Below are 25623 nucleotides of genomic sequence, written 5' to 3' on the forward strand. Positions count from 1 at the left end.
TCCCCGAAGGGCTCTAAGAACCAGAGGTCAGTCGGAGGCTGGAGAGACTACATGTCCCAGCAGCCAGTGGTGCGGGGCCGAGGGGGCGGGGATAACCAGGCCCAGCGGCGCAGGGGGAACTGGGCGGCCAGAAGTCCTGGGCTGTGGGGGTGTAGCGGAGATGGCGGTCGATAAGGAGCTGTTGCAGCTGGACCTCTACGCCCTGCTGGGGGTCGGGGAGAAGGCTTCGGACAAGGAGGTCAGGGCCTGACCGGGGGGTCATAGGGCGCCGGGCTCCCCCGCCCAGCTGGCGGACGCTCCCTGCAGCGCGTGGCGGCCCCGGGGTCTGACACCACGGTGATGGTGGCTGTGTGCTGCCAGCCCTGGGCGCTCTCCCTGCCCCCAGTATGTGAAAGCATGTGTGGGGCTGCTCCTGGGGGATAGCGGTAGAAAAGTGGCAACCTCTGCTCATTGCCACCATAAACACTCACCAGAGATGTTAGTCACATGTTGTGTGTGGAAAGCTAAACCCTAGAGCACCTTAACGGCTTAAATAACATGGTTAGGAAACAAATTTTTCTCTGCCTCTGCTGATGTTGAAGAGGTCACAGTATGGGACTGGGGAAGGTGTTTTGAGATGAGATCTTGAGGCAGAGAGGTCCCGTGGTGTGCCGTATGGCAACAGCTACTGATGAGAAAGCTCTTGTGGTGACAAGATGATAGGAAGGGCAAAGAGAAGGCAGGTGTGATGCATATAACTTGTTTCAAAAACCTTATTAAAACATCTAGCTTGTCATAATTCTCTTTACGATGTCCACTAAAATCTCATGGATGTTTGTAAGCTTCTGTTCACGATACCTGCTGTTACTCATCATGGGCCACTGACTTTTCATGGGTCTGTTCCAATCACAGCTGTATCTGGATAGCACTCATTCAGCAAAGCCACAGCACTTGGTTCTAATGTCATGATGCTCATCCCAGTGCTCCAAGATAGATGCCATTTTCTCCCTCTCACAAGATGTCAGTGGGCTGACTTAGTTACTGGATCACATCCTTAACATTTGTTTCAACAGTCTATGACTAAAATGTTCTAAAACAAAGATTAAGAATAGAGAAAGAAATAGGATTAAAACAAAAGAAACCTACTGTATCGTGTCAGACTCACAAGAGTTAAACTCAGTAGATACATTTGGGCCCAATTTGGCATTCCACATAAAGCTTCTCAGTTCAGAGAAGGGACAAGGACTGCTTTCTGGTACTGTCTGGGGCCCTGCCCGGCCCCTGGCGTAGATTAGAGCTGCCTTAAATCCTTGCTGATGATTGTGTAACTTCTTTATTTCCCGGTTTAGCCCAGTATTCCTTGTTGTGTCCTCACTGCTCAATGAAAATAACAGGAACCTGTCATATGACATTTATTTACCTATTTGTAGGCAGTTGCTACGCCTTTCTTTGCTCCTTTCTCTAGAGTGAACATTATTCTGTTATATTCCAAATTTTTTATAATCTTCAGTATTCACCTGTGAACTCTTCATTTGCCTCTCTTGAAACATGGTGCCACACGATGATTGCATTTCCCCCGATGAACCCTAGTTAGTACCGTGGTTTATTATTTATGCAGAAAGGGGCCCAAATTTGCTAGGTACTTTACAGATAGACTAAACCAGATCCCTGTCCTGAAGAACTTGCAGTCTAAATGGACAACACACACACAGGGAATGGGGGAAGGAAACCTTGAATTTTTTGGGGGGTGGGGTGAGGAAAGGGTGAGAGAAAAGAATATACAGACTAGGCCTGGTGTGGAGCTCTAATTTGGAACACTATGTAATGCATTGATTCCTTGAGTTTTAAAGTTACATTTTTAAGAATTGTTTATGGGGTAGTTAGCAGATTGTTAATTATGTGGAGTAATCTTGCTTGTTTTGCATGGGATACTACTATTAATACCTAGTATGGCAATTGTTTTATTATACTGTTGCATTGTGATTCTTAGTCATGTTGCTGGTATTTGATAGGACAACAATATTTGCTAGTTCACTGATCACCATCTCTACTATAGTCACTGTACTATACTTTCTGGCTTCTTGTCTTAAATATGTGGGGTGAAATCCTGGCCCCATTGAAGTTAATGGCAGAATTCCCATTGACTTCAGTGGAGCTGGGATTCATCCATTATATTTATTTGCAGTGCTTTAAATTGATACTGTCAACTTGAAATCTAGTCTGTTTAAAAAAAGAGTTAAAAGTAGTTTCTGGTACTAAATCTGCATGAGTCTCCTTAAACCTCTGTGGTGTTGCAGTTGCATTTCCCCCTTTTTTCCCCCCCGCCCTGTTTTTTCCCCTTTATTGTTTTACAGACCCACACAAACAATGGGGGAAACTGACAGTTTATAGAAGAGGAACAATGAAATCGACTAAATACCAAGTGTTGTCAATTGAACAAAATTAAACTTGACAAGGAATAACATTTTTCCTCTAATTTTCAGTTACACTATCATCAGTAGGTAAAGTTTTAGATAAAGTATGATGTTTAAGTTGAAAGGGTCCTTTCAATTAGATAGTAGCAAAATTTAGCACCAAGATAAGGAGGCAGAACTCCATTTTCTTCAGTGGAGTTGCACCCAACTTCTCCAGGGCTGACTATGGTCATGGATTTCAATTTTATTGAAAGGAAGGATATGAACACCTTCTAAATAGTTTTGAATTATATTTATTTAACTTAATGGTGAGGTCCTGTTTTTATATCATGTGATTTCCTTGTGCAGTCAGTAGATTATTTATGAGGAACATGTAAAGGAAACTTAATGGATATAATTGATGCTTTCATATTTATTAAGTGGAGGAGGTAAAATCTTTAAGAAAGAAATCTATTAAGATGTTCCTAGAAATAATATTCTGCAAAGGTTTGTGGAATGCTCTACTTTATTTTTTTCATATATGCTTATCTTATCTAACCTATATCATTAACAGCTCAGGAATTCCACAGGGAATTCATTCCCAATCTATTATATGAAACTGCTAATGTCATCACAAATGTATTTGTGATTTCTCCCAAATTCACTGTAATTCTCAGTTCCCTGCAATGGGGAAACAGAGATCTTAAGGATTTGTGTGAAGGGCAGATGTTAATACCCTGAAAACTTCCATCATATTCTTTTGATGGAAGCTGTTTTCTGAGACTCTGGGCTTGCCATTGGATCCATGCAGGTAGCATTATTGGATCATCTGTGCTATCATGCAGGCACAAGAGACAACCTGCATGGATCCAGGCTTATATTTATCAATTTGGCATAAACTAACAATTTGACTTGCCAGTTTTGTATTACCAGTTGAAAATGTGATAGTATTGAAGGTGCAACACAGAAATGTGGCAAATCTGCAGGTGACACAAGCCACCTGGAGAGCAATGTCTTTATGCAAAGTATTTGAAGCATCCCAGAGAACTGGGCAATCTTTGTACAGTGGAGCCAGCCAGGCATCACCATAAACTGTGACTGAGGGGGGAATTATTTTTCCCTGGGTCAGTTGTTCGGAAGCCCTAACTGATGTCATCACATTGGAGAGTTCCTCTGGCAGTTATCTATGTTGTGGATGATGTGTGCCTTGAGAAGACTTCACTTTATTTTTAGTGGAGTCTCATTTACGGAGGTGCATGATTTAGGTTTGTTATGTTTTAGCTCTGGTTGCCTTTACTGTTACTTATATATGTCCACTAGGTGGTGTCTGAATACCACAGGTTCCCTCCAGCCAATTTATAAAGTGATTCCTTGGCAGTTGGATGGAAGTCACTCTTCTTGATTTTATACTTGCACATGGAGATTTCCTATGATAGAGAGAACTCAGATGTTAAAATCCTATTCAGTGGCTTGTAAGATTTTTGTTGACTTCTCTTTGAAGGGTAAGAAATACTGTATGTACATGATCTCTGTAGCAGCATATCCATAGCTGAAAAAACCAAACCCTAAAACTAACGTGGATCTCTGAGACTGTTACTACAATTGTATGGTCTTTGGTCAAAATTTCCTCTCCCTGCCAATACCACTTGTGCAGTGTGCTATTCAACCCCCATTCCAAGTAATTACATCTGCAGAGAACACCCCTTCCACTTTTGACTTGCTGAAGAGTGTGCCTCCTTATATTAAAGTTGGCCTTGGCTGTAGTGATGTACTCATTTGTGACTTTAAGAGTTTATTACTGCAGCGTGTTGTATCTAGGAGTGAAACCTCTGGCTTTAAAAAAAGTCAAATTGAGTGAATGTGGTTGCTGATCTACTTGGCTGGAATGTTTTCTTGTTGCAGTGCAATTTGATTATAAGGCGCGACCACTGTAGAAAAGTTGGGAGTTGAGCTTTAAACAGCCTCCTGCAGTTACAGTAGGATAGTTTAATTTATCTAGCCAGCTGCCAGTGGTGCCATCAGTGTCCTAGTCTTTCTTTATTTGCTAGGTTGCCTTTGACACTTCCAGTCTTGCCAGTGTGTACTGGTGCCTAACCTTAAGTCATATTTTACACACACTCTCCTTAAATATTCAGTCGTACATTTCTTGTGTTTCCTATGTGATGTTTTTGTCCTGAAGGCCTCTCATTGTGTCTGGTGAGCTGCACTCATTGGTGAATCTCTGTTCTGATTCTTACAGGTTAAGAAAGCATACAGGCAGAAGGCCCTGACTTGCCATCCGGATAAGAACCCAGACAATCCCAGAGCAGGTAAGATCAGTCTGTGTAGAAACAAACACGTTTTCCCTGTCAGTTCCTGCTGCATGGACACTTGGGAGTGGCTATGTTTGTCTACTGTTGCACAGCTCTGTTTTTGCAAGTCATTATGGAAGTGCCTGTGTTACGCAGTGTGTGCACATATCTCTGTCTGAGGTCTTGTCTACACAGTGAGCTAATGAGCACTTACAGGGGGTGTGATTTCTAAAGTGCATTAACACATGCATTAATTGGTCCATGTAGACCCTTCTGGTGTGCATGAAAGGTTCCCTAGCATGTGTTAAGGTGGTAGTAAAAGACACTTTAGTATGCACCTGCAGGCACGTTAGTGCTCTTTAGAAATCACATCTCCGTAAGCACACATTACTCCACCGTGTAGACAAGCCCTGAGACACATTCATCATTACTAGGTAACTGAGTTATAAGGCTAAATGCACAGATACTGGATTATAGGGCAGATTCACCTAGGCACAAATGGCAGTTGGGTGCTTAACTCCTATTTCTGCCTTTGAAAATCTTCCCCTTAATGGTAACTCTCAGAGTAAATCCTCCTCCTTTGGCCATTATATCCCACTGGCTGCCAGATCACACTTCTAATCTATAGTTCTAAGAGTCTCTAGCCTTTAATATAAAACTTGTATATCATTATTTATATATTGGTAGTGCCCATTGTGAGAAAATAATATCTCTGCTATAGGCAAGTCTCCATACACTGTGAAGTGAAATGGACCTAAATTATGGACAAGGTCCTTCAATTCTGCAGCTGGTTAATGTACATGTTAATTAATTAAATGTGAAAATGAATAATACCATCGATATGGTGGAGCCACTGATCATTTTGATATTCAGTTCAGTTTATTGTATGGTGTCCTCATGTTTGTCAGTTTGATATGTCATAGATTTGTATACTGATCAGATATAAATGCACTGTAGCAGCTTTCAGAGGGAAGCTGGTCCTTATGGAACTTCAGGAGGCATGGAAGACAGTTGGGGATTGTGGGATAAGCATGTGAGGTGAATCCTAAAATGATTAGCGGTGAAACAGTTAACGTTATTGACATTTCAATTGTCATCTGAAGGTTTCAGAATTAATAGCCCACTGAGATGAAAGGGAGAGTTCATGCTTAGCCTGAAAAAACAGTCCTGTTATCTGCAGGCTCAGGAACACTTTACTGCATTGGTTACATTTGATTCACATTTTCAAGATTTCCTTCAGAACCCGAAGGTCCAGAAACCATTTTTTTTTTCTATTTAAATGAAAGCTTAGATAATATAGCATAGTTTTGTGAGTGACTTCCAGAGCCGTGGGCTATAGGCTGGCTTACAAATATTGTAGAAATGTTATTCTTCTCTCTAGAATTCTATAAGTATCTTCCATAAGGGAATTACTTCCTCTGATATGTATCCAGAGACTCTGTGAGCGGCTTGCTTGGTTTTTTGTGTTTTACCCCTCTTTCCTTTCTAATCCCCAGAGGAACTCTTCCACCAACTGTCTCAGGCCTTAGCAGTGCTAACAGATGCAGCGGCAAGGGTAAGGAGGACCATCCCCTGGACATGGTGGCAGTGTGTGTTACCTGTATCTGCCAATACACTTATATAAGTGGAGAAGGAAGTATGCTAAAGTAGTGAAAGCTGCCTTCCTTTCTTTCCCATTCCCCACCCTCCACTCCCATTGAGCCTGGGGGCATCAATATGGTTACATTTTATGGATCTTTTCTGTAAGGGATTTACATGTTCTAATGTGTATCTCTAGGCTTAGTGAACTCAGATGGAGATAGGCACTGTATGAGAACCTAGAAAGATATTCTCGGTCCCACCTGATACACTGTGGGAATGGCTGAGTTAGAGACCTTGGCTGAGACTGTGTTTACCAGCATATTGAATTGGGACATGTTCCAAGTTTAAAAAAAAAAAAAAAAAAAAAGTTAGGGCCTGGTTTGGAGAGAGACTGAGTTCTGCAACTCCTCTTGAGCACCAACAATACGCTCTGAAATCAGATCAGGCCTGTAAAAAATAAATAAGCATGTGGACCCCTTAATTTTATGTGATGTCATGTTTAAAAAAACAGTAAGTATCTTGTTCAATTTATAAAGACAAGAATGTCTGACAGAAGTAAGATCAGGTTGCTTTTATTCTGAGTAATATTTACTAATACAAAGCAAAACTTTCAATACATGTGAGATCTCTTGTTCAAAGTTTGGGCCACAGGTAGCGTATCTGAAATGGGTGGGGGAGATAAACTTATAAACAGGGACCCCAATTAATGCAACTGATGTCTGTTCTTTTATTAAAACAACTCCACAGGCTACCAACTGAAGCCCTGTAAATAATCCAGAAATGTAAAGTGAGAATTAAAACAAAAAGTTGACCACAAGCCAATAACTGTGTCTAGTTAAGATAACCAGAAAAGGCTTATCAAAATACCAGAAGATAAGGTTTTAAAACAATAAATAAATCTCTATGAAAGGCTGGCCAAAATTTTAATTTATTTTCCCTTGAATGGTGGTATTCTTGATTCCAAGAACTTATCTTCCATTTTTAAAGTGTGTGTGTGTGGAAGTAAGAGCGAGAGGAATTCCATGTAGAAAACCCAAATATTCATGAAGTAAAACACCACCAGCTTTTCCGCCAGTATTTAAAATAAAGATAATACCGTACTTACATGCATACCTAACTCTGTGCACTGTGAATGCTCCCACTGCTCTCAATGCGTCAAGTTAAGCATGTACATAAATCTGTGCAGGATCAGGGCCTTTCCTATCACACAGCAGTGTTGTGAAGATCAATGGCCCAGATACTCAACTGGTGTAAAGCAGCATAGCTCCATTGGCCTCAGTGAAACTGTGCTAGTTTACACCAGCTGAGGATCTGGCCCTAAAGCGCTATAGAAATGCTGAATTACTATTATTTATTACAATGAGTATAGAATTCTGCCTCGACTAGGAAGACAACATCTGATCAATTAAAGTCAAGCTACACATTCTGCATATAAAGAGTTTCCTAGAAAATATTTTTTTATTTTAAACTTCACTTTAAGGCAAACCTGATCTCTCTCACCAACGGATTATTATTCTGCACCATTCAGAAAATGACCTTCCTCACCAGTAGTATCAGTGGCCACTCATGGCTGGCCCATGAGTCCAAAACACACTTCCTACCACTGAAGATAGGTCAAACTTTGTCTCAAAAACCCTTTGCAGTAGCTCCTGGACTGCATGCCTCCAGACCCTTCCGTGCTGCATCTTGAGGCTCTTGTGTTGTCATAATTTCAAAATGGTTTGTAACATCTTGTGTTTTTAAGAATACCACCAGCAATGGCTAGAAAACTCTTCACCTCCAGTTTCAATATGTATCGATAACTAATCTCAACTCTGTTCATAAACCCCTTATTTTCCCTCTTTATTTTGTATTGGTTCATATTCTGTTGTTTCTTTCATAGGCGGCATATGACAAAGTGAGAAAAGCCAAGAAGCAGGCAGCAGAAAGGACTCAAAAACTTGATGAGAGAAGAAAGAAAGTAAAGCTTGGTATGGCAATCAAGATCATTCCCTTTTGCCCTGGGGGAAACATTTGAGGAGCTGTGGTGCTTATTTCTTTCACCTGTATAATTCTCCGAGTTAAACTTCTGTCCATCCAGAATGGCTGAACTTTCTTACATCATTCTTTATGAAACAGTGGCTGTGTGAACCCCCCCATGCTGTTAGCAGAGGCTGATCCTGCTGAGGAAAGCATTACAGCTGGCTCAGCGCTCCACCCAAATATAAGGGAGGCAGGAGAGGCCATCAGGCAGAGAACTGAGGGAAGGAACCCTAGGAGCAGCCAGGTCTGGGGAAGGGATCTCTAGTTTATGGTGTCATGCAGCCTGGCTTTGTAGACAGTAATGGCAATAACTGGGGTTTGGGGTTTTTGCAGACCTTGAAGCCCGGGAACGAGAAGCCCAAGCTCATGTGAGCGAAGAGGAAGAGATCCGAATAACCAGGACACTAGAACAAGAGGTAATAAAGATTTGCATGTCATGTTATTTTCAGGCAGGAAAGTGGTTGAAAACCTTTTAACATGTAGCCATGGTGGTGAGCTGAGGCCCAACAAATTCCTGTGAACTATAGCAGTTCATCAGCCTTTTGGAATAAATGGTTCCTGTGGAATAATCCCAGCCTCATGGTTCGGTCACTACCAAATTCATGGTCCATTTTGGTCAATTTCACAGCCAGAGGATTTTAAAATTGGTCAATTTCATGATTTCAAATGTTTATATCTGAAATTTCATGAGGTTGTAACCCTGGGGGGGTCCTGACCCAAAAGGGAATCGTGGGGGAAGCTGGGCTCTGAAGGCAGCAGCCACAGAGCTTCCTGCAGCCGGAGGAGGCTCTTGGAGGTGAGTCTGATCTCCCTTTGCTGCTGGGATCACCCCAGCCAGGAGCTCCTAGCTGCTAGTCCTGGCCAGCTAGCGGGGAACAAGACTTGTTCTTCCCCTGCACAGCCCCTCTAGAGGGGAGATCAGACCCACCTCCGAGTACCTCCCCTGGCTGCAGGAAACTCTGCGGTTGGGCAGCAGTCCCGGAGCTTCCTGCAGCTGGAGGAGGTTCCCAAAGGTGGTGGGTCCAATCTCTCCAGTGCTGCTGGGAGCATCCCAGCCAGGGGCTCTTAGCTGCTAGTCCCAGCCAATGCCCAGGGCTCCAGCCAATTTGCCCCCCACCCCTGGAAAAATGGGCACCCTGAGCCTTGGCAGAAGCTGCAGGGGTGAATGCCATGATCCATGGCAGGACTCGCGGGGGGGCAGGCTCCCCAAGTCCAGCTCCAGGGCTGCTGTACCACCCTCACTTCTGCACTGCCTCTGGAGGTGGGTCTGATCTCGCCACTGAGAGCAGCCATACAGGGGAAGGACGAGTCCTGTCCCTCTCCAGCCCAGCCGGGGCTAGGAGCTCTGGGCTGGGGCACTCCCAGCAGCACAGGAGAGATTGGATTTCACAGGAAGGGCTTATTTCGTGATCTGTGCCACGTTTTTCGTGGCCGTGAAATTTGTAGAGCCCTACTCATGTGGTGTTTTGATTTTGGGGGGGAGGGGGGAGGAGATGGCAGAGAGTTCTTTTTAAACTTTCCTCCTTTCTTTCTATCCCTTTCCATCTTCTACTTAATGGTGAGAGGGTTAAATGGATGCAAATATGATGGGATTGCTGTTGATTACATACCAATTAGCAGACTTTCTTGGTAACATAATTCTGGTATTTGTTCTCTCCTGCCTCCATTGTAGATAATACGCCTGCGGGAAGAGGGTTCCCGGCAGCTAGAAGAGCAGCAGAAACTCATGCAGGACCAGATCCGACTTGAGAGAGAGCAACGAGTCCAAGGTAAGGGCAGATGAGATTGGAGCCTTCATCCAAACTACAAGTTTACAGAGTCCCAAATCTTTCATGAGCTAACTTACGTGGGTAACACACTGAATAGGGAGATGGCCAGTGTGACAGGTTCCTCCCCGGGGTGCCACTTGGAACTGGGGTACCACTGAGTCCTCTGACCCACCAGCCAGGGCTTCCTCTCACACTGTGCTGCTGTGACAAGTTGCAAAGTCCTCCAAGCTTGCACTTTCACCAGCATTCACACAGGTAGGGACATACCCAGCTGCAGTCACATGCAGGCTATCTAAGCACCACCCTCCCAGCCTAGGACCTAATTTCCTCTAAGCTGCACGGCCGCCCAGCAGGCTATCAATCTTCCCTCTGCCTTGGAGTCCCTGGCCAGCTGCTCCTGGGAGCCTCCTGCTTGCTGTGCAGAGCCGAGGGGAGTAGGGAGGGCGCTGATGTCAGGGTGTCCCTCTCTCCCCACCCCATACCCCATCTTCACAGACCAAGTGGGGGGACACGACAGGGCTCAGGATGGAGGGAGCTTGCTGGCAGTTGTTGCTGTGTCTGAACAAGCAGGCTTCAGACTGCTGAGTGCCGACCTACTTAAAAGGGCAGCGTACTTAAAGGGGCCACTGCATGTCTCTGTCTCTCACTCTCACACAGACACGCAGTCTCTCTGTCTCTCTCTCTGTCTGTCTCTCTCTCTCTCTGTCTCTCTGAGAGGCACATGCATGCACACACACAAACTCTCTCTCTCTCTCCCCTGACACACACACACACACACACACACTCTCTCTCTCTCTCTCTCTCTCTCTGACACACTCACCTCCCAACACATACTTTTGTTGTTGTTACTTGACACTTCTTTTGAAGTGTGTTGTTTTAGTTTTTTGACTGGTCTACACATTTCTTAATTTTTATTTCTCTCTTACGGTTAAATTTAATTCTTTGAATAGTGAGTTCTAAAATGCCTAACCTCTCCTGGCTGGAGTAATTATCCCTATGGTAACTTTTTAAAAATACATATTATATCTAGGTTTTTTGTTTCTACTGGTGGTGCACATCCGCACATTACCTCACTATGGTGCATATAACAAAATTCATTCCGCACATGGATGGCAAAAATTAGAGGGAACACTGCCTAGGACCGCAGAGCAGTACCGTCCTGCCCTGGTCAAATCTGGCCATTATATGAGTTTAACACCCAGTCCGCCTCTCCCTCAATGTGAAGAGGACCATGCACACTTGTGGTAACCAAGCTGAGATTTTCCCCAGACACCTTAGTCAAATGCACACTGGTTTGGATTAAAACATAAAATAAGTTTAACTACAAAAGGATAGATGTTCAGTGATTGTAAGTGATATCAAACAGATCACCTAGGAAATAAACAAAACCACAAACTGAGTTTAACATACTAGATAGGTAGGATATGAATTAGCAAATTCTCACCCTGAGTGATCAACAGGTTGGCAGATTCTTAAGGCACAAGGTGCCTTGGCTTTGCAGCTTGGGTTTCCCAGGTTTTCATACACAGGCTAGAAATCACTCTAGCCTGGGACCATCACTTCCCCCCCATTCAATCTTTATTCCTCAGGTGTTTCCAGGGATGGTGTTGTAGGGAGAGGGAGGTCCCCCCATAATGTCATTTTCCCACTTTTATATCTTCTTCCCACTTGCTGGAAAGCTCTTGTGCTGTGACCTGGGTTAAACTGTTCCTACTGTGTAGTGCTATCTCTGAGATGTTTCTATTGTACACAGTTCCTGAGGTAATCCTTGCGCTTCTGTGCATTGCCTCAATAAACCATTAACATTGTTTGACCTTTTTACTGTTGTATCTGAAAGGCTGCTTGTGGGTGCTTTCAACCTCACAACATGGTTCAGTAACACATGCATAGCCTAACTTCACATACGACGGTAGCACATACAATCCAACGAGATATTACTGTCTAGCAGATCAAGACTTTTAGAATGATACCTCACAAGGCATATTTTGTACAAAACATACATGACAGTGGTGAATATTGGGGTGCCAGGGTGTCACAGTCAGTATGGCTGTACTCCCTCATCTTGGCCTCTTCCTAAACACCCATATCCGTGGCTTGCTGCTGGAGGCAGGCAGTACTTATATTCCTGCTGAAATGCTTCCCACAGGAAGGAGGGTGGTGAATCAATGCATTGGATGATGGAAACAAGATCATTCAAACCTCTCCTGCACTCATCCCACTCCTTCCCTTTTCTGGGAATATGGATAATCTCCTTCTGAAGTTTAGAGCCTGGACATCCCCAAAGGGACTCTCTACAGTAGAGCTAGAAGGATATGAATGACTGTCACAGTCAGATGTGTTCAGTTTATGCTTGCTGGCCCCACATGATTTAAATACTGATAGAGAGCAATTCTGGCTTTCCCGAGAGTCACTAATTCTGCATTTCCTCCCCCATGCCCCACTGAAAGTGATTTGGTATCTTATCACTTATGAAGGCTCAACATGTGGAAGTCCTGTCTCTGCATAGTCTGGAGCTCTGTGACACACAACTCCTAAACTCCTTTCCCTCCTCCTGTGTTGCTATCTGAGAAAAGAAAGTTAACATATTTAAGGTTGTCAGCCCCTAAATTCTCCTGGCACCTCAGGTCCTATAGCCAGTTCCCCTCAGACACTTGTAACTGAGCTTTGTCCCAGACTCTTTCACTTGCACTCCCAACCTTCCACCCCACACACATCTCTGCATGCAGATTCTTCCCTTGGTTCTTTAATACTCTGTTACCTACCTGGACTCAAAATATATTCCCATTCTTGAGATAATACTGCTCTGCTTCTGGAAAAAAGTTAAAGCATTCCTTGTTTAAAATTGCTCTGTCCCTTGCTTCATATCTCTTCCACTCTGGCAGAGGCAACAGTGGCTAAATCAATATCTCTTCTTAACTTCTTAAGAAAGGGCAAGCTTGTGGATAAAGAATAGAACTGTAAGTCAGGAGATCTGATGTCTCATCTGGGGTCTGCCACTGACTTCAAGTGTGACCATAGGCAAGTCATTTAATCTCCTTGTACTTTGCTATTCCCATTTTACAGATGATGAATTGAGGATGTTGAGGATTAATTTAAGGAATGCTTGTGGAGCTCTATGAGATCCTTGGATAGAAGATGCAATGGAAGGGCAAAGTATAATAATCCTTTGACAGCACAGACTGGCATACAGGATTAATTTTGGAATCTACACTAGTCATATTTTGTTTTCCTTGACATTTCTCACTGTTGTTACCACCAGTGCAGCTCTGCTGCTAGGAGCAAGAGTGGACAGGTTTCTCACGCCACCGTCAGTTTTACTATGGTGCTGTCTCACTTTGATCAGGGCAAGCCTAGACAACAGGGTAGCAAAAACACTGGCAGCCACAGGCATCTTGTTTATGCTAAGGTGTTGAACCATAGTCAGCAACAGTGGGAAACTTTAGTGGGGAAGAAACCCAGAAGGCAGAATTGCCATTGCCTTGTACATATGCACTAACAAACTGTGTGGTGTTACTGTTTATCCTTGGGTTTTCCCCCTTGTGCTTTCACTTTCTCTTCTTTCTCCTCCTAGGCAAACAAGATGGGAATGGAGTAGAAGGCAAAGGAACTCCCAAACTCAAAGTAAGACATCCCTAAAAATCAGACTCTGTGAGAAGACTGGCTTCTTTTCAGCACTGGTAACTGGTTGGCACTCACTTCCAGAAGGCGCATCTCTCCTTGCATCCAGACTCAGAGCACGTCCAGTCTAAGAGAAAGCTGAAACTTCTCTGTCCATCACGCTCAATGCTTATTGAAGCTCTCCACCCCCACCTTAAAATACCCCTTCCCCTCTTTTTAATCCCCTGTAGTCTGATCTCAAAACCAGTTGCCCTAATCTTGGAATTCAGATGTGTGCCCCTAAAACACTGGGAACATCTGGTTATTACCTTGATACATTCATTTATTTACTTTCAGGTGCTTTACAATGTTTTTTTCATTCCACTGAGGACTGTTTATCCCTGTGCCTCTGTATAACTTGTTCTCGTTAGTCTGTCTGCCCATGGTGGTATTAAAATCACTGTCTTGGCAGTGTTGCAGATGTAACTGTAAATGTCAGACTTGTGTTATTTTGTAGCTGGCAAGAGCCATCTTCAGCACAGCTATGTGAGTTGAAGTGGACAAAACTAACTTGCAGCTTTTTTTTTTCTAGCTAAGATGGAAATGCAAGAAGGATGATGAAACAAAAGGGGGATACTCAAAAGAAGTTCTCCTGCAAATCCTGCAGAAGGTCCTGTTCTGAGATGCTCTTTCCTACCACTTGATATCCCCCAACCTTGATGCTGTAAGAAAGGGCGGAGAATTGTGGTGGAGCTACATATAAACCAAAGTGGCTCTTATTCTTCATTGTATAGCTTTCTCACTCCCTCATGCCAATTTTAAAGGTGGCCATCATGGATTCATCAACCATGAACTGTCCCATTCTCTACAATGACTCTTGTTGGAAGTAGAGTAGCTGTGAACTCTTCCCTCAGAATAGAAGCTCGTTTAATAACCCCTATAAAGCTTAGGCAGGCTGTGTGCGTTATGGTGGACTTTCCCCTTCACTTAAAGAGTTAAATACTCCCTGCTGTTGGGGTGGTATGCTGGACTAGATGGACCTGTGATCTGATTTATTATGGCATATATTTTCCCCTGAGTCTTCATGGGAGAGGCAGTTTTGTAAGTAGCTGTTGGTTCTCAGGCAGACAGTGTTCCTATAGTGCTGGGAGCAGTGACAGTAACTATTAGCTACTGCAGAGCTGACACTCCTATATTATTCCTTGGAGTGATTCTTGATGAGAGAGGAGCAGCTGTGATCTCATCCTGCCCCCTTTCCCCTCACAGCTAGAGCTCCGCCACCATTCTGTGCTGGCACTGGATCAGCTGTCGCTTTCTCCCATGGCCAACATTTCCATGTTTCACTGGGATATATTTTGCTTCTTGTCTGGCTCTATATTTGACTTGTCTCTTCTCATTGATTCTGACAGTATGGTGAAGTGCTGAACTTGGTGATCTCAAGTAAGAAGACTGGGAGTGCAGTGGTGGAGTTTGCTACAGTTAAAGCTGCTGTAAGTTTAGCAGAAGACCTCAGGTTTACTTTGTTGGGAAGTCTGGAGGTGGACGAGAGAATGTTGACTGATGTTGCAGAGGAAGACTGCAACCGACTGGTAATGAATGATACTGGTGATGGTGAGGATGGTGACACTTGTGTATTTACTTGTAATCAAGGCAGTGAAGAGAAATGTAACCGGAGTCTGGTCTGTATGGGAACAGAATTCTAGGGCCAGATCCTCAGCTAGCGAAAATTGCCATAGCTCCATTAACTTTAACTGAGCTCTGACACGTTAACGCAAGTTGAGGATCTTGCTCCTACTCTTTTACTCCTTATACCAAACCAAGTTATTCATGCTCCTTATAGCAAATGCACTGAGAGGGGTAAGTCCTTTCTTTGTTTGATACCAGTGTGGGCTTCATAAAACGGTATTCTTCACCTGCAATGGCTGGAAGTGAATCCTGAAGTTTTGTGCCCTATTTGGCCTGGATTTTGGATTAAGAGTGGGAAATCTTACATGCCAGTTTAAAGAGTGAGCTGGGGGGAGGGGAGGGGTTTGAAATGAAGATGATGATGGGAGAATGTTCTCATTGATAGGAGATGGCAGTGAAGAATGAAGTTGGTTTGATAAATAATCCTCTAAAGATCTCCTGGTTAGAAGGCCAGCCACAGAACAATCCCAGCACGAAGTTCCCTGATAGCACTAGCCAGCCTAGAGCTGCTCAGGTAAGGAGAACACAGGCCCCTTGTTATTAAAAATCACTTGTATAGCAACCCAAACTGATACTATGCCTAATACACCTGGTAAGATATGTTCCTTCCCAGGAGAGTTTACTGAGAGGCTCCTCGCTAGACGCCTGCCTTCCTGTTCAGCCTTTGATATTTTACACTGATCCAGAAGCCTTTTCAGAAGCAGCTCTACCATCCGGAAAAGCAAAATGAGACACAGGCTACTTGGATCATTTAATCCTCCTCTCAGTCTTTCTCCTTCAACTGAGAAACAGAGAAATTCTCTGCTCAGCTCTAAGGCTCTGTAAACTCCTCCCATGGATTTATTCTAATGGATATTAATATACATTTTCCCTGATGCTGGAGATCCTTTGGTGGATTGCTGGTGACAGGGTGTGAACTGGAATTCCTTCAAAGCTCGCTTAAGGGGAAGTTGGGTCAGTCAGGGGAAATGCTTGGGTTGTGTGATGGTGAAACTATGAGCAAGAGCAGATGTATATTAAGTATGAGGAAGGGAAAGGAGAGCAGCACCTCCATGTCTGATACTGGTAAACAGGGTTCAAAGTAGGGGTGATGCCTTTCCCTACTACTCCTTTGGAAGTAGTCTCCCCTCCTCTCCCCCCCCCCATATTGTTAATGCAAATCAGTTGCTTAGCAGGCACATTGGAGAACTGTCATAATACAACAAAATGTCTGGTATAAAATGAGACACACAGAAGATCATCGTTAAATCTTAGCTACATCCTGGTTTCTTCACCAAATAATCCCCCAGGCTTGTTGTCATACTCTGATAGCAATATTCCAAACTTGATACAATAGGAAGACTTGACTCTGTCACCGATTTGTTGTGTGACCTCGATGAGTCACTTAACCTCTCTGAGTTATATTTCTGCCTCTGAAAAATAGGGATTATATCCACCTTTGTGAAGCACTCTGAGATCTTAAGATGAACAGTGCTATATGAGGGCGAAGTACTCTACTCTTTCAATTCACAGCATAGTCCTTAAACTTCCCGGACCCACCTCCTCACTCAAAGGTCAAAGCCAAACCTTGAAGAGCAGTCATTGCCAAAAGAATGATCCTGCCTCACGCTCTGCGTGTGCTCTCAATCCTGTTTCAGTGGGTGTTTAGAAACTAGGTGTTGTGCATATGGAATAGCTGGATATTTTTAGCTGCTTCAAAGGCTGTGTGATGTTCCTACTTTTATTTTCCTGACTCTTCACTCAGTGGCATGTTCCAAGAGGAATTGCTTGGCCACCATCCCAGGTTTTGGGGCTGGGTGTTTCCATTCAGTGCACACACCTGTGAAGAGTGGCTCTCCAATCTGACTGCAGGCTCAAATGATTATGGTTACAAACCCTTTCACCCTGGAAGCAGCAGGGAGCAGAGCTAACTGGATCTACACGTGCAGTATAGAGCTGACTTGAGTTCCACAGACACTGCAGAGTCTTTAGGGTGGTCAGGGGATGGACAAATCCGAATTCAGCCTAGTGAACTTCAGTGTCCCTTTTTAAGGGCAGAAGAGGAGCCCATTCAGACCTAGAGCCCTGTATTTTTCGCAAATGTGAAATAACATGAAATAAACAAACAAAACCCCATAAAATAAAAACCTTACAACGCAGCAGTGGCTCCTGTCCCACAGGGCCAGGCCCATCTCCCCACTCCAGGCATTGCAACACGGTGCATGGAGTTGCAGTGCTGCTCTGGTTTGGCCCAGCCACCCCTCCATCATGATAGGGGTGGCCAGATCAAATATGAGTGAGTGGCATTGTAACCTGGGCCAAACGTGAGTGGCACTGCAATGCCATGCACCAGGTTGCAACACCCAGGACAGGGAGGTGGGCCCAGCCGCATGGGACAGGAACTGCTGCTGCATAGAGTGCATAAGGTGGGTTATGCAACTCCCCCCACCCCTGGGGCATGACCCGACCTCCCCCCAGGTCTTCTGATCACCTCAGGGCCTCCAGAGCCACCCCCTAGGGGCAGTACCTGACACCCCCACCCTTGGGCCTCCAAACCCACCCCCAGGGTCAAGACCCAACCTCTCCCCAGGGTCTCTCACCCCTGGGCCTCCAAAGCTGCCCCCCAAGGGTAGGACCCAATCTCTCCCCAGGGCCTCTGATTCCCTAGGCTAGGAACTGACCCACCCACTTCCAGGGCCTCCCACGACACAATGAAATAAAATGAAATTCCCCCAAAATAAAGCAAAATGATAAAAAAACTAAAAAGCATTTCCCTGGGCTCTGTGCATACCTAAGGGGTCACTAGTGCAATTGGAACTTGGTGATGGATTTGTGCAGTTTGCGTGTGAGAGCCCTGGCTTGTGTCTGGGTTTGTCTTGGCTCGTTTCCATGGTAAAAGATTGTTAGCTTCTGCCTGCTATGAGTCATTAGTGTGGCTGAGCAGAGAGGGACGGCAGGCCAAAGCAGTCAATGGTATTCCTGCTGGACGGAGGTGGGAGAGTCATTGCTATTGAACAGAGGCCCTCTGATCTGGTGGGGCTGCCAGTCACGTGTTAGAATGGTGAGGATTTATGACCTACAACTGAAAGGAACATCATCAGCTGGAAAGTTACACTTCTGCCTGACAGTAGTAATTACCACGGCTGTTACAAGTAACATCTACCATTCCGATGATAGTAACCTCCCAAGCCTCCTGTTCCCCAGGCTCAGAATTGTGGGGTCCTCTTTTATTCTTATCTTTCCTTCTCCCCTCTTACCCAGGATTTCCCCAAATCCTGCTGCTACTTTCCATACATGTCCAAAATTCATCCCTGCTGCCAAAATATGAATCCCTGCTCTCGTAACTTCGTGTCTTGGCTGCATTCCACTGTGCCATCAACTCTCCTCTCCAGTCCATCCAAAATGCGCTGGTAAGAGACTTTCCCTTTCCACTATTCTGACCACCTCTGCCTCATGCATTAGTATCCTCTCTAGCTTCCCTTCTATATCAAGTTCAAGGTTCTTACTTTAAGCTATCCTTCAGCTCAGCCCTCATCCCACCCTTTGGTCTGCACTCATTTCTCTTCTGCTCCCTTTGGATACCTCATGCTTTTTTTCATGCCATCCCACATGCCTAGATTAGCCTCCCACTTCATGTAAATTGAGCTCCCTCCCTGCTCTACTTCTGCAAATTGCTACAGAGCCACAATGTTCTGACTACAGTGCACTAATTATTGTACCTGCTTTTTTTTTCTGTAGACTATAATTAGAGCCCTACCAAATTCACAGTCCATTTTGGTCAATTTCACAGTCATAGGTTTTTTAAAAATTGTAAATTTCATGATTTCAGCTATTTAAATTTCATGGTGGTGTAAATGTTGGGGTCCTGACCCAAAAAAGAGTTGTGGAGGGGCACAAGGGTTATTGTGTGTCTGGGGGTGGGGTTGTGGTACTGGTACCCTTACTTCAGAGCTGGGCAGCTGGAGAGTGGCGGCGGCTGCTGGCCGGGAGCCCAGCTCTGAAGGCAGAGCCACTGCCAGCACCAGCACAGAATAAGGATGGCATGGTATGGTATTGCCACCCTTACTTCTGCGCTGCTGCCTGCAGAGCTGGGCCCTCAGTCAGAAGCCACCACTCTCTGGCTGCTCAGTTCTGAAGGCAGCAGCGCAGAAGTAAGGGTGGCATGGTTTTGTATTGCCACCCTTACTTCTGTGCTGCTGCTGGCAGGGCGCTGCCTTCAGAGCTGGGTGCCTGGCTAACAGCCACCAGCCTCCGGCCACCCAGCTCCGAAAGCAGCACAGAAGTAAGGGTGGCAATACTGCAACCCCCTTAAAATAACCTTGTGACACCCCCCCCACACACACACACCTCTCTTTTGGGTCAGGACCCCCAATTTGAGAAACACTGGTCTCCCCCATGAAATCTGTATAGTATAGGGTAAAAGCACACACAGACCAAATTTCACAGGGGCAGACCAGATTTCACGGTCCGTGACGTGTTTTTCATGGCTGTGAATTTCGTAGGGCCCTAACTATAGCCTCCTAGGGGCAGCAAGCTTTTGTCTGACATACTGCAGCTGTTGTACAGTGTTGAGTACACCAGCACCATGCAAATTATTCACAACACTCTCTTATCAGTACTAGTAAAGTCTTCTCTGGGAGCTTCTTACCAGCACTGCCCCTTTAGTGTTAGTCAGGGATCCAGCAATGTTGTCCTACAGTTGCTGAAAGCAGCTCTCTCTCTGGCACTGTTCTGGGCATTTCTAAGCTACTTTAAGATTGCAGTAAGACTTAATATTGCTTTCTTTGTCTGATGTGAAGCTAGTGGGATAGGAGCCATCTGCACCTTCTTTGACATGGTTCACCCAAATGCTAAATGCACCAGATGCCTCTGGTTAGCAACCCCTAGAGAAAAAATGACACCATTTTCTAACCCAGAACTAGTAATTGCTAAGAATTGCTGCCACAGTACTAGTGCAGAATCACTTTAGTAAAGCCAGCGACTGACCCCAAGTGTTCTTAGCCTTAACGTTAGTGGTGGTAGTGCCCGGTGTCTTAGATGATCAGTATCTGCTTGTGGAAGCATGTCCCAGCGGCTGCAGTTCTAGCCTTTCCCACTAGGAGGAGCAGAAGGGATTGGAGCCAAACAGTAACCTCACTGCCCACAACACCATTGTTATAAAAAGATGAGGGACCAAGGAGGACAGGACCCCAGTGAATGTTTACCTTACAAATCAAGGGAGCTGTGATCTTGGCATCTTTATTGTTGTGGCTTGGTACAAGTGAAATGAGGCAAGGACAGACTTGTAATGACAGATACATTTATTCTCACCTATATTTATTTACAGCAGATTATTCAGAGCATGCTGTAAGAAGCAAATATCTACAGAAGCTGTTCCACTTGCTATAGGCTAGAGAATTCGCTGTTGCTATATTGTGAGCCTTTTCGGCTGCTTACCTTTTTCCAGTTAGAAGGTAGATGGGAATGCCCATCTAACAGAGTTAGGGGGAAAGAAACCCACTGGAAAAGGAACATCCTGAATCATCATATCCATTGTCTCTGCTCCACCTGGCTTGGAGATATTGGAGCTGCCATCTCATCCAAACTGTCCAGTTATCCAGGAATCCTGTTTCTGTGCCCCCCTTTTTCCACATGCCTTTTATAGTCACAGCGGTGTTTCAAAAATAACAGGTCTCTGTTACCAAACGTGGCCTTTTTTTTCATCAGGATGAGGTACAGTGTCAGCAGTGGAGAGGAATTCCCTGTCCAGTGTAGAGAATGGAAATGCATCAAACTAGATTCCAGCATGTGGCTCTCTCACATACTGGTGTACTGACAGCTCAATAGGAAGGGAGCCTGGACAAGAACAGCTTATGGTGGACAAGGCAGGACGATGAGACAGGCACTCCAGGGTAGGGACACGCCAGTGTTTCCTCTTCTCCTGTGAGGGCTAAGGAAACTACTAATGCTGATAATTAACTTAATAACTTAAATGATAAACACTTTCAAGCTGCGTAATCTCTTGGATTCTGTTTCCTGAGAGTCTGCAGAACATCCTCAAGGAGTGATAGCCCCAAGTCCACTTTGAAGGAAAGGAAGGGATCAGAGCCTGTTTCAGAGGTCCCACAGTCTGTAGCCTGGACCGTGTGGGAGTTAGTCCCGTGTGTTTGTGTCGCCTTATGGTACTGAGGGGTGACACTGGAAAAGGAGATGGCTGTAGAGTGAGACTCTGTGTGGTCAATTATGTTGGGGCAGCTGGAACTGTCCAGATACAGCCGGGGTGGCTTAGGAGGTGCCTGTGCCTGAGCTAGATTTTGCTCACTCTTACATAACTGGTACTCTGATTTATCCTTCAGGTCTCTTAGTGGTTCCCTCTTGTACTGTCCATTGTTCTCAAGTGTCTGGCTGTTCTGATTCAAAATAATGACTTGATTACCCAGCTTTTTATGCCTCCTGAACGAAAGACGCTTGAAGAACGTTGTGGATTTAATGGATCCTCTCCGCCAAGTATCCATGCTAGGCAGCACAAGGAAGGGAGTTGTTCACTGCACTGTGTAGGAGGCCACTGGACTCCAGTCTCGAGTTCAACAAAGAGCCACAGCTCCTGTAAGGGAGAAAACAGGCTGGTATCATAGAAAGTGCAAACTCATTCCTACCACCTCCCTGAGTTAATGGAGCTACCAGATCTTTCGCCCATTTTGTACAGGAGGGAATCTCCCTCTTCAGTATAGAAAAGGTTGAGGTAGCTGCCTGTTTATGCTGCAGAAAGGAATTGGTGAACAGCAGCAATGGCATGTAGACACAATGAGAACAGATTAACCCAGCATCTAGAACAGAAGAGCATGTCGGTACCATGGTAACCAGGCACCTTCATGGTGAAGGGCACAGCACAAAAGCCTCACTGAGTAGGTAGAAGGGGAGCCATTATCTCTGTCAAACTGAGGCACACAAAAGAAATACAGTCCTACAGGAATTTTAAATGAGGCAAGTAGTAGAGACTGCATAGGAAATGAGCAAACATTAGGAAAACTGATTTTAGAATAAAGACTTACTCTGTGGTGGAGCAGCAGCTCAGTTCTGCAGGCAGAGGGGAGACAGCAGAATTCAGTAATGAGAACCACGACCACCACCGTAGACAATGTACTTGTGTGTCACGATCAGCAGCTCAAGCAAGATTCTGCTGGTTTGGAATCAGCCGGTAAATCCTATAGTGCCTCTTTCTCTTCTGCTCTCTTCCACCTCTCGTCATCTGTCTCTTATCGCTGCTTCCCAGGCTCTGATTCCTTGTGCATATGTGTTTGTTTTGCCAAGCCCTTGCTGAGTCAGCCACGTCAGAAACTGGGTTTTGCACTATTGGTAATTGCCAAGATTTCAGGAAGTAGGTGTGTGGAGAGTAGCGAAGCATCAGCCCACGCTCTGCCTGAGGAGAAGGCAAGATTCCTGAGGGGCACTTAAACTGATTTCAGGAGATTCATCAACATGACCTCTTGTTTTGTGACACAGGTTGGGAAAACTTGGATTCTCCCTGCAGAGCTCTAACTACAGTGATTTCTGACTGGCTCACTGTATTGGTGAGATCCACAGATGGAAGGAGGGGGCGGTTCTTTTCTCCTTTAGATTTTAAAGCTTGAAGTGTCAGGTGGTGATGCATACATTCTGCTGTTGGTGACTCACGTGCAGGAGCCTCGTGCTGGCTAATTAACCAACCCAGGCAGATGGCAGTGGGAATCTGTTCATTGGGTAGGAGCTCCAGGTTAGCAATGAAGGGTCCTATTTCATCTGTGAAGACTGAGATTTGATTTGGACGAGTGCTGACTTTCTCTGATATTACCTGTATCCATGCTGGTGTCTCATGGTATCAAAAGCTTGTTAATGTAGATGCTAAAATATCAGTTACAGCATAAGATTCTTCCATCTTCCCACTTTGAGAGTTCAGTTAATCATGTGCTTCTGTATCCCTCTCAGATCTGTTCCATCTCTCCACTAGAGGAAGCTCTTTCCTGGGGTATGATGGAGAATTCACGCCTGCCCCACTTTCCTGCAGGAACCCCCTTTTGCTCTAAGAGATGGCTTTTCTTGCTCTTTCATAGATTCATAGATTCTAGGACTGGAAGGGACCTCGAGAGGTCATCGAGTCCAGTCCCCTGCCCGCATGGCAGGACCAAATACTGTCTAGACCATCCCTGATAGACATTTATCTAACCTACTCTTAAATATCTCCAGAGATGGAGATTCCACAACCTCCCTAGGCAATTTATTCCAGTGTTTAATCACCCTGACAGTTAGGAACTTTTTCCTAATGTCCAACCTAGACCTCCCTTGCTGCAGTTTAAACCTATTGCTTCTGGTTCTATCCTTAGAGGCTAAGGTGAACAAGTTTTCTCCCTCCTCCTTATGACACCCTTTTAAATACCTGAAAACTGCTATTATGTCCCCTCTCAGTCTTCTCTTTTCCAAACTAAACAAACCCAATTCTTTCAGCCTTCCTTCATAGGTCATGTTCTCAAGACCTTTAATCATTCTTGTTGCTCTTCTCCGGACCCTTTCCAATTTCTCCACATCTTTTTTAAAATGCGGTGCCCAGAACTGGACACAATACTCCAGCTGAGGCCTAACCAGAGCAGAATAGAGCGGAAGAATGACTTCTCGTGTCTTGCTCACAACACACCTGTTAATACATCCCAGAATCATGTTTGCTTTTTTTGCAACAGCATCACACTGTTGACTCATATTTAGCTTGTGGTCCACTATAACTCCTAGATGCCTTTCTGCCGTACTCCTTCCTAGACAGTCTCTTCCCATTCTGTATGTGTGAAACTGATTTTTCCTTCCTAAGTGGAGCACTTTGCATTTGTCTTTGTTAAACTTCATCCTGTTTAACTCAGACCATTTCTCCAATTTGTCCAGATCATTTTGAATTATGACCCTGTCCTCCAAAGCAGTTGCAATCCCTCCCAGTTTGGTATCATCCGCAAACTTAATAAGCGTACTTTCTATGCCAATATCTAAGTCGTTGATGAAGATATTGAACAGCGCCGGTCCCAAAACAGACCCCTGCGGTACCCCACTCGTTATGCCTTTCCAGCAGGATTGGGAACCATTAATAACAACTCTCTGAGTACGGTTATCCAGCCAGTTATGCACCCACCTTATAGTAGCCCCAGCTAAATTGTATTTGCCTAGTTTATCGATAAGAATATCATGCGAGACCGTATCAAATGCCTCACTAAAGTCTAGGTATACCACATCCACAGCTTCACCCTTATCCACAAGGCTCGTTATCCTATCAAAGAAAGCTATCAGATTGGTTTGACATGATTTGTTCTTTACAAATCCATGCTGGCTGTTCCCTATCACCTTACCACCTTCCAAGTGTTTGCAGATGATTTCCTTAATTACTTGCTCCATTATCTTCCCTGGCACAGAAGTTAAACTAACTGGTCTGTAGTTTCCTGGGTTGTTTTTATTTCCCTTTTTATAGATGGGCACTATATTTGCCCTTTTCCAGTCTTCTGGAATCTCTCCTGTCTCCCATGACTTTCCAAAGATAATAGCTAGAGGCTCAGATACCTCCTCTATTAGCTCCTTGAGTATTCTAGGATGCATTTAATCAGGCCCTGGTGACTTGCAGGCATCTTAACTTTTCTAAGTGATTTTTAACTTGTTCTTTTTTTATTTTATCTGCTAAACCTACCCCCTTCCCATTAGCATTCACTATGTTAGGCATTCCTTCAGACTTCTCGGTGAAGACCGAAACAAAGAAGTCATTAAGCATCTCTGCCATTTCCAAGTTTCCTGTTACTGTTTCTCCCTCTTCACTAAGCAGTGGGCCTACCCTGTCTTTGGTCTTCCTCTTGCTTCTAATATATTGATAAAAAGTCTTCTTGTTTCCCTTTATTCCCATAGCTAGTTTGAGCTCATTTTGTGCCTTTGCCTTTCTAATCTTGCCCCTGCATTCCTGTGTTGTTTGCCTATATTCATCCTTTGTAATCTGTCCTAGTTTCCATTTTTTATATGACTCCTTTTTATTTTTTAGATCATGCAAGATCTTGTGGTTAAGCCAAGGTGGTCTTTTGCCACATTTTCTATCTTTCCTAACCAGCGGAATAGCTTGCTTTTGGGCCCTTAATAGTGTCCCTTTGAAAAACTGCCAACTCTCCTCAGTTGTTTTTCCCCTCAGTCTTGATTCCCATGGGACCTTACCTATCAGCTCTCTGAGCTTACCAGAATCTGCCTTCCTGAAATCCATTGTCTCTATTTTGCTGTTCTCCCTTCTACCCTTCCTTAGAATTGCAAACTCTATGATTTCATGATCACTTTCACCCAGGCTGCCTTCTACTTTCAAAT

General features: G+C 44.6%; 2 protein-coding genes across 2 annotated transcripts in view; one reads left to right on the forward strand and one right to left on the reverse strand.

Annotated features, from left to right (window-relative positions):
• Positions 1 to 73: 73 nt before the first annotated feature.
• DNAJC17 (DnaJ heat shock protein family (Hsp40) member C17) overlaps positions 74 to 25623 on the forward strand; it is a 28807-nt gene continuing 3257 nt past the window's right edge. The window contains exons 1-10 of the mRNA XM_005284674.4: positions 74 to 238; positions 4612 to 4681; positions 6160 to 6218; positions 8127 to 8214; positions 8600 to 8682; positions 9939 to 10035; positions 13607 to 13656; positions 14225 to 14302; positions 15042 to 15122; positions 15704 to 15832. Coding sequence (XP_005284731.1) covers positions 161 to 238; positions 4612 to 4681; positions 6160 to 6218; positions 8127 to 8214; positions 8600 to 8682; positions 9939 to 10035; positions 13607 to 13656; positions 14225 to 14302; positions 15042 to 15122; positions 15704 to 15832 — 813 coding nt within the window. The 5' untranslated portion in view covers positions 74 to 160. The remainder of the gene's footprint in view (positions 239 to 4611; positions 4682 to 6159; positions 6219 to 8126; positions 8215 to 8599; positions 8683 to 9938; positions 10036 to 13606; positions 13657 to 14224; positions 14303 to 15041; positions 15123 to 15703; positions 15833 to 25623) is intronic.
• C4H15orf62 (chromosome 4 C15orf62 homolog) lies at positions 20583 to 23790 on the reverse strand. Its single transcript, XM_005284677.4, has 2 exons — positions 22329 to 23790; positions 20583 to 21880 (listed from the first exon to the last, which is right to left on the reverse strand). Exon 2 carries the CDS (start codon positions 21789 to 21791, stop codon positions 21282 to 21284), a length of 510 nt encoding a protein of 169 aa, XP_005284734.2. The 5' UTR covers positions 21792 to 21880; positions 22329 to 23790; the 3' UTR covers positions 20583 to 21281.

The sequence above is a fragment of the Chrysemys picta genome, chromosome 4 (genome assembly GCF_011386835.1).
Source record: "Chrysemys picta bellii isolate R12L10 chromosome 4, ASM1138683v2, whole genome shotgun sequence".
Taxonomy (NCBI): Eukaryota; Metazoa; Chordata; order Testudines; family Emydidae; genus Chrysemys; species Chrysemys picta.

Coding starts and splice junctions, on each gene's coding strand:
- C4H15orf62 (XM_005284677.4), bottom strand. CDS start 21,791: ATGGATACTTGGCGGAGAGGATCCATTAAATCCACAACGTTCTTCAAG.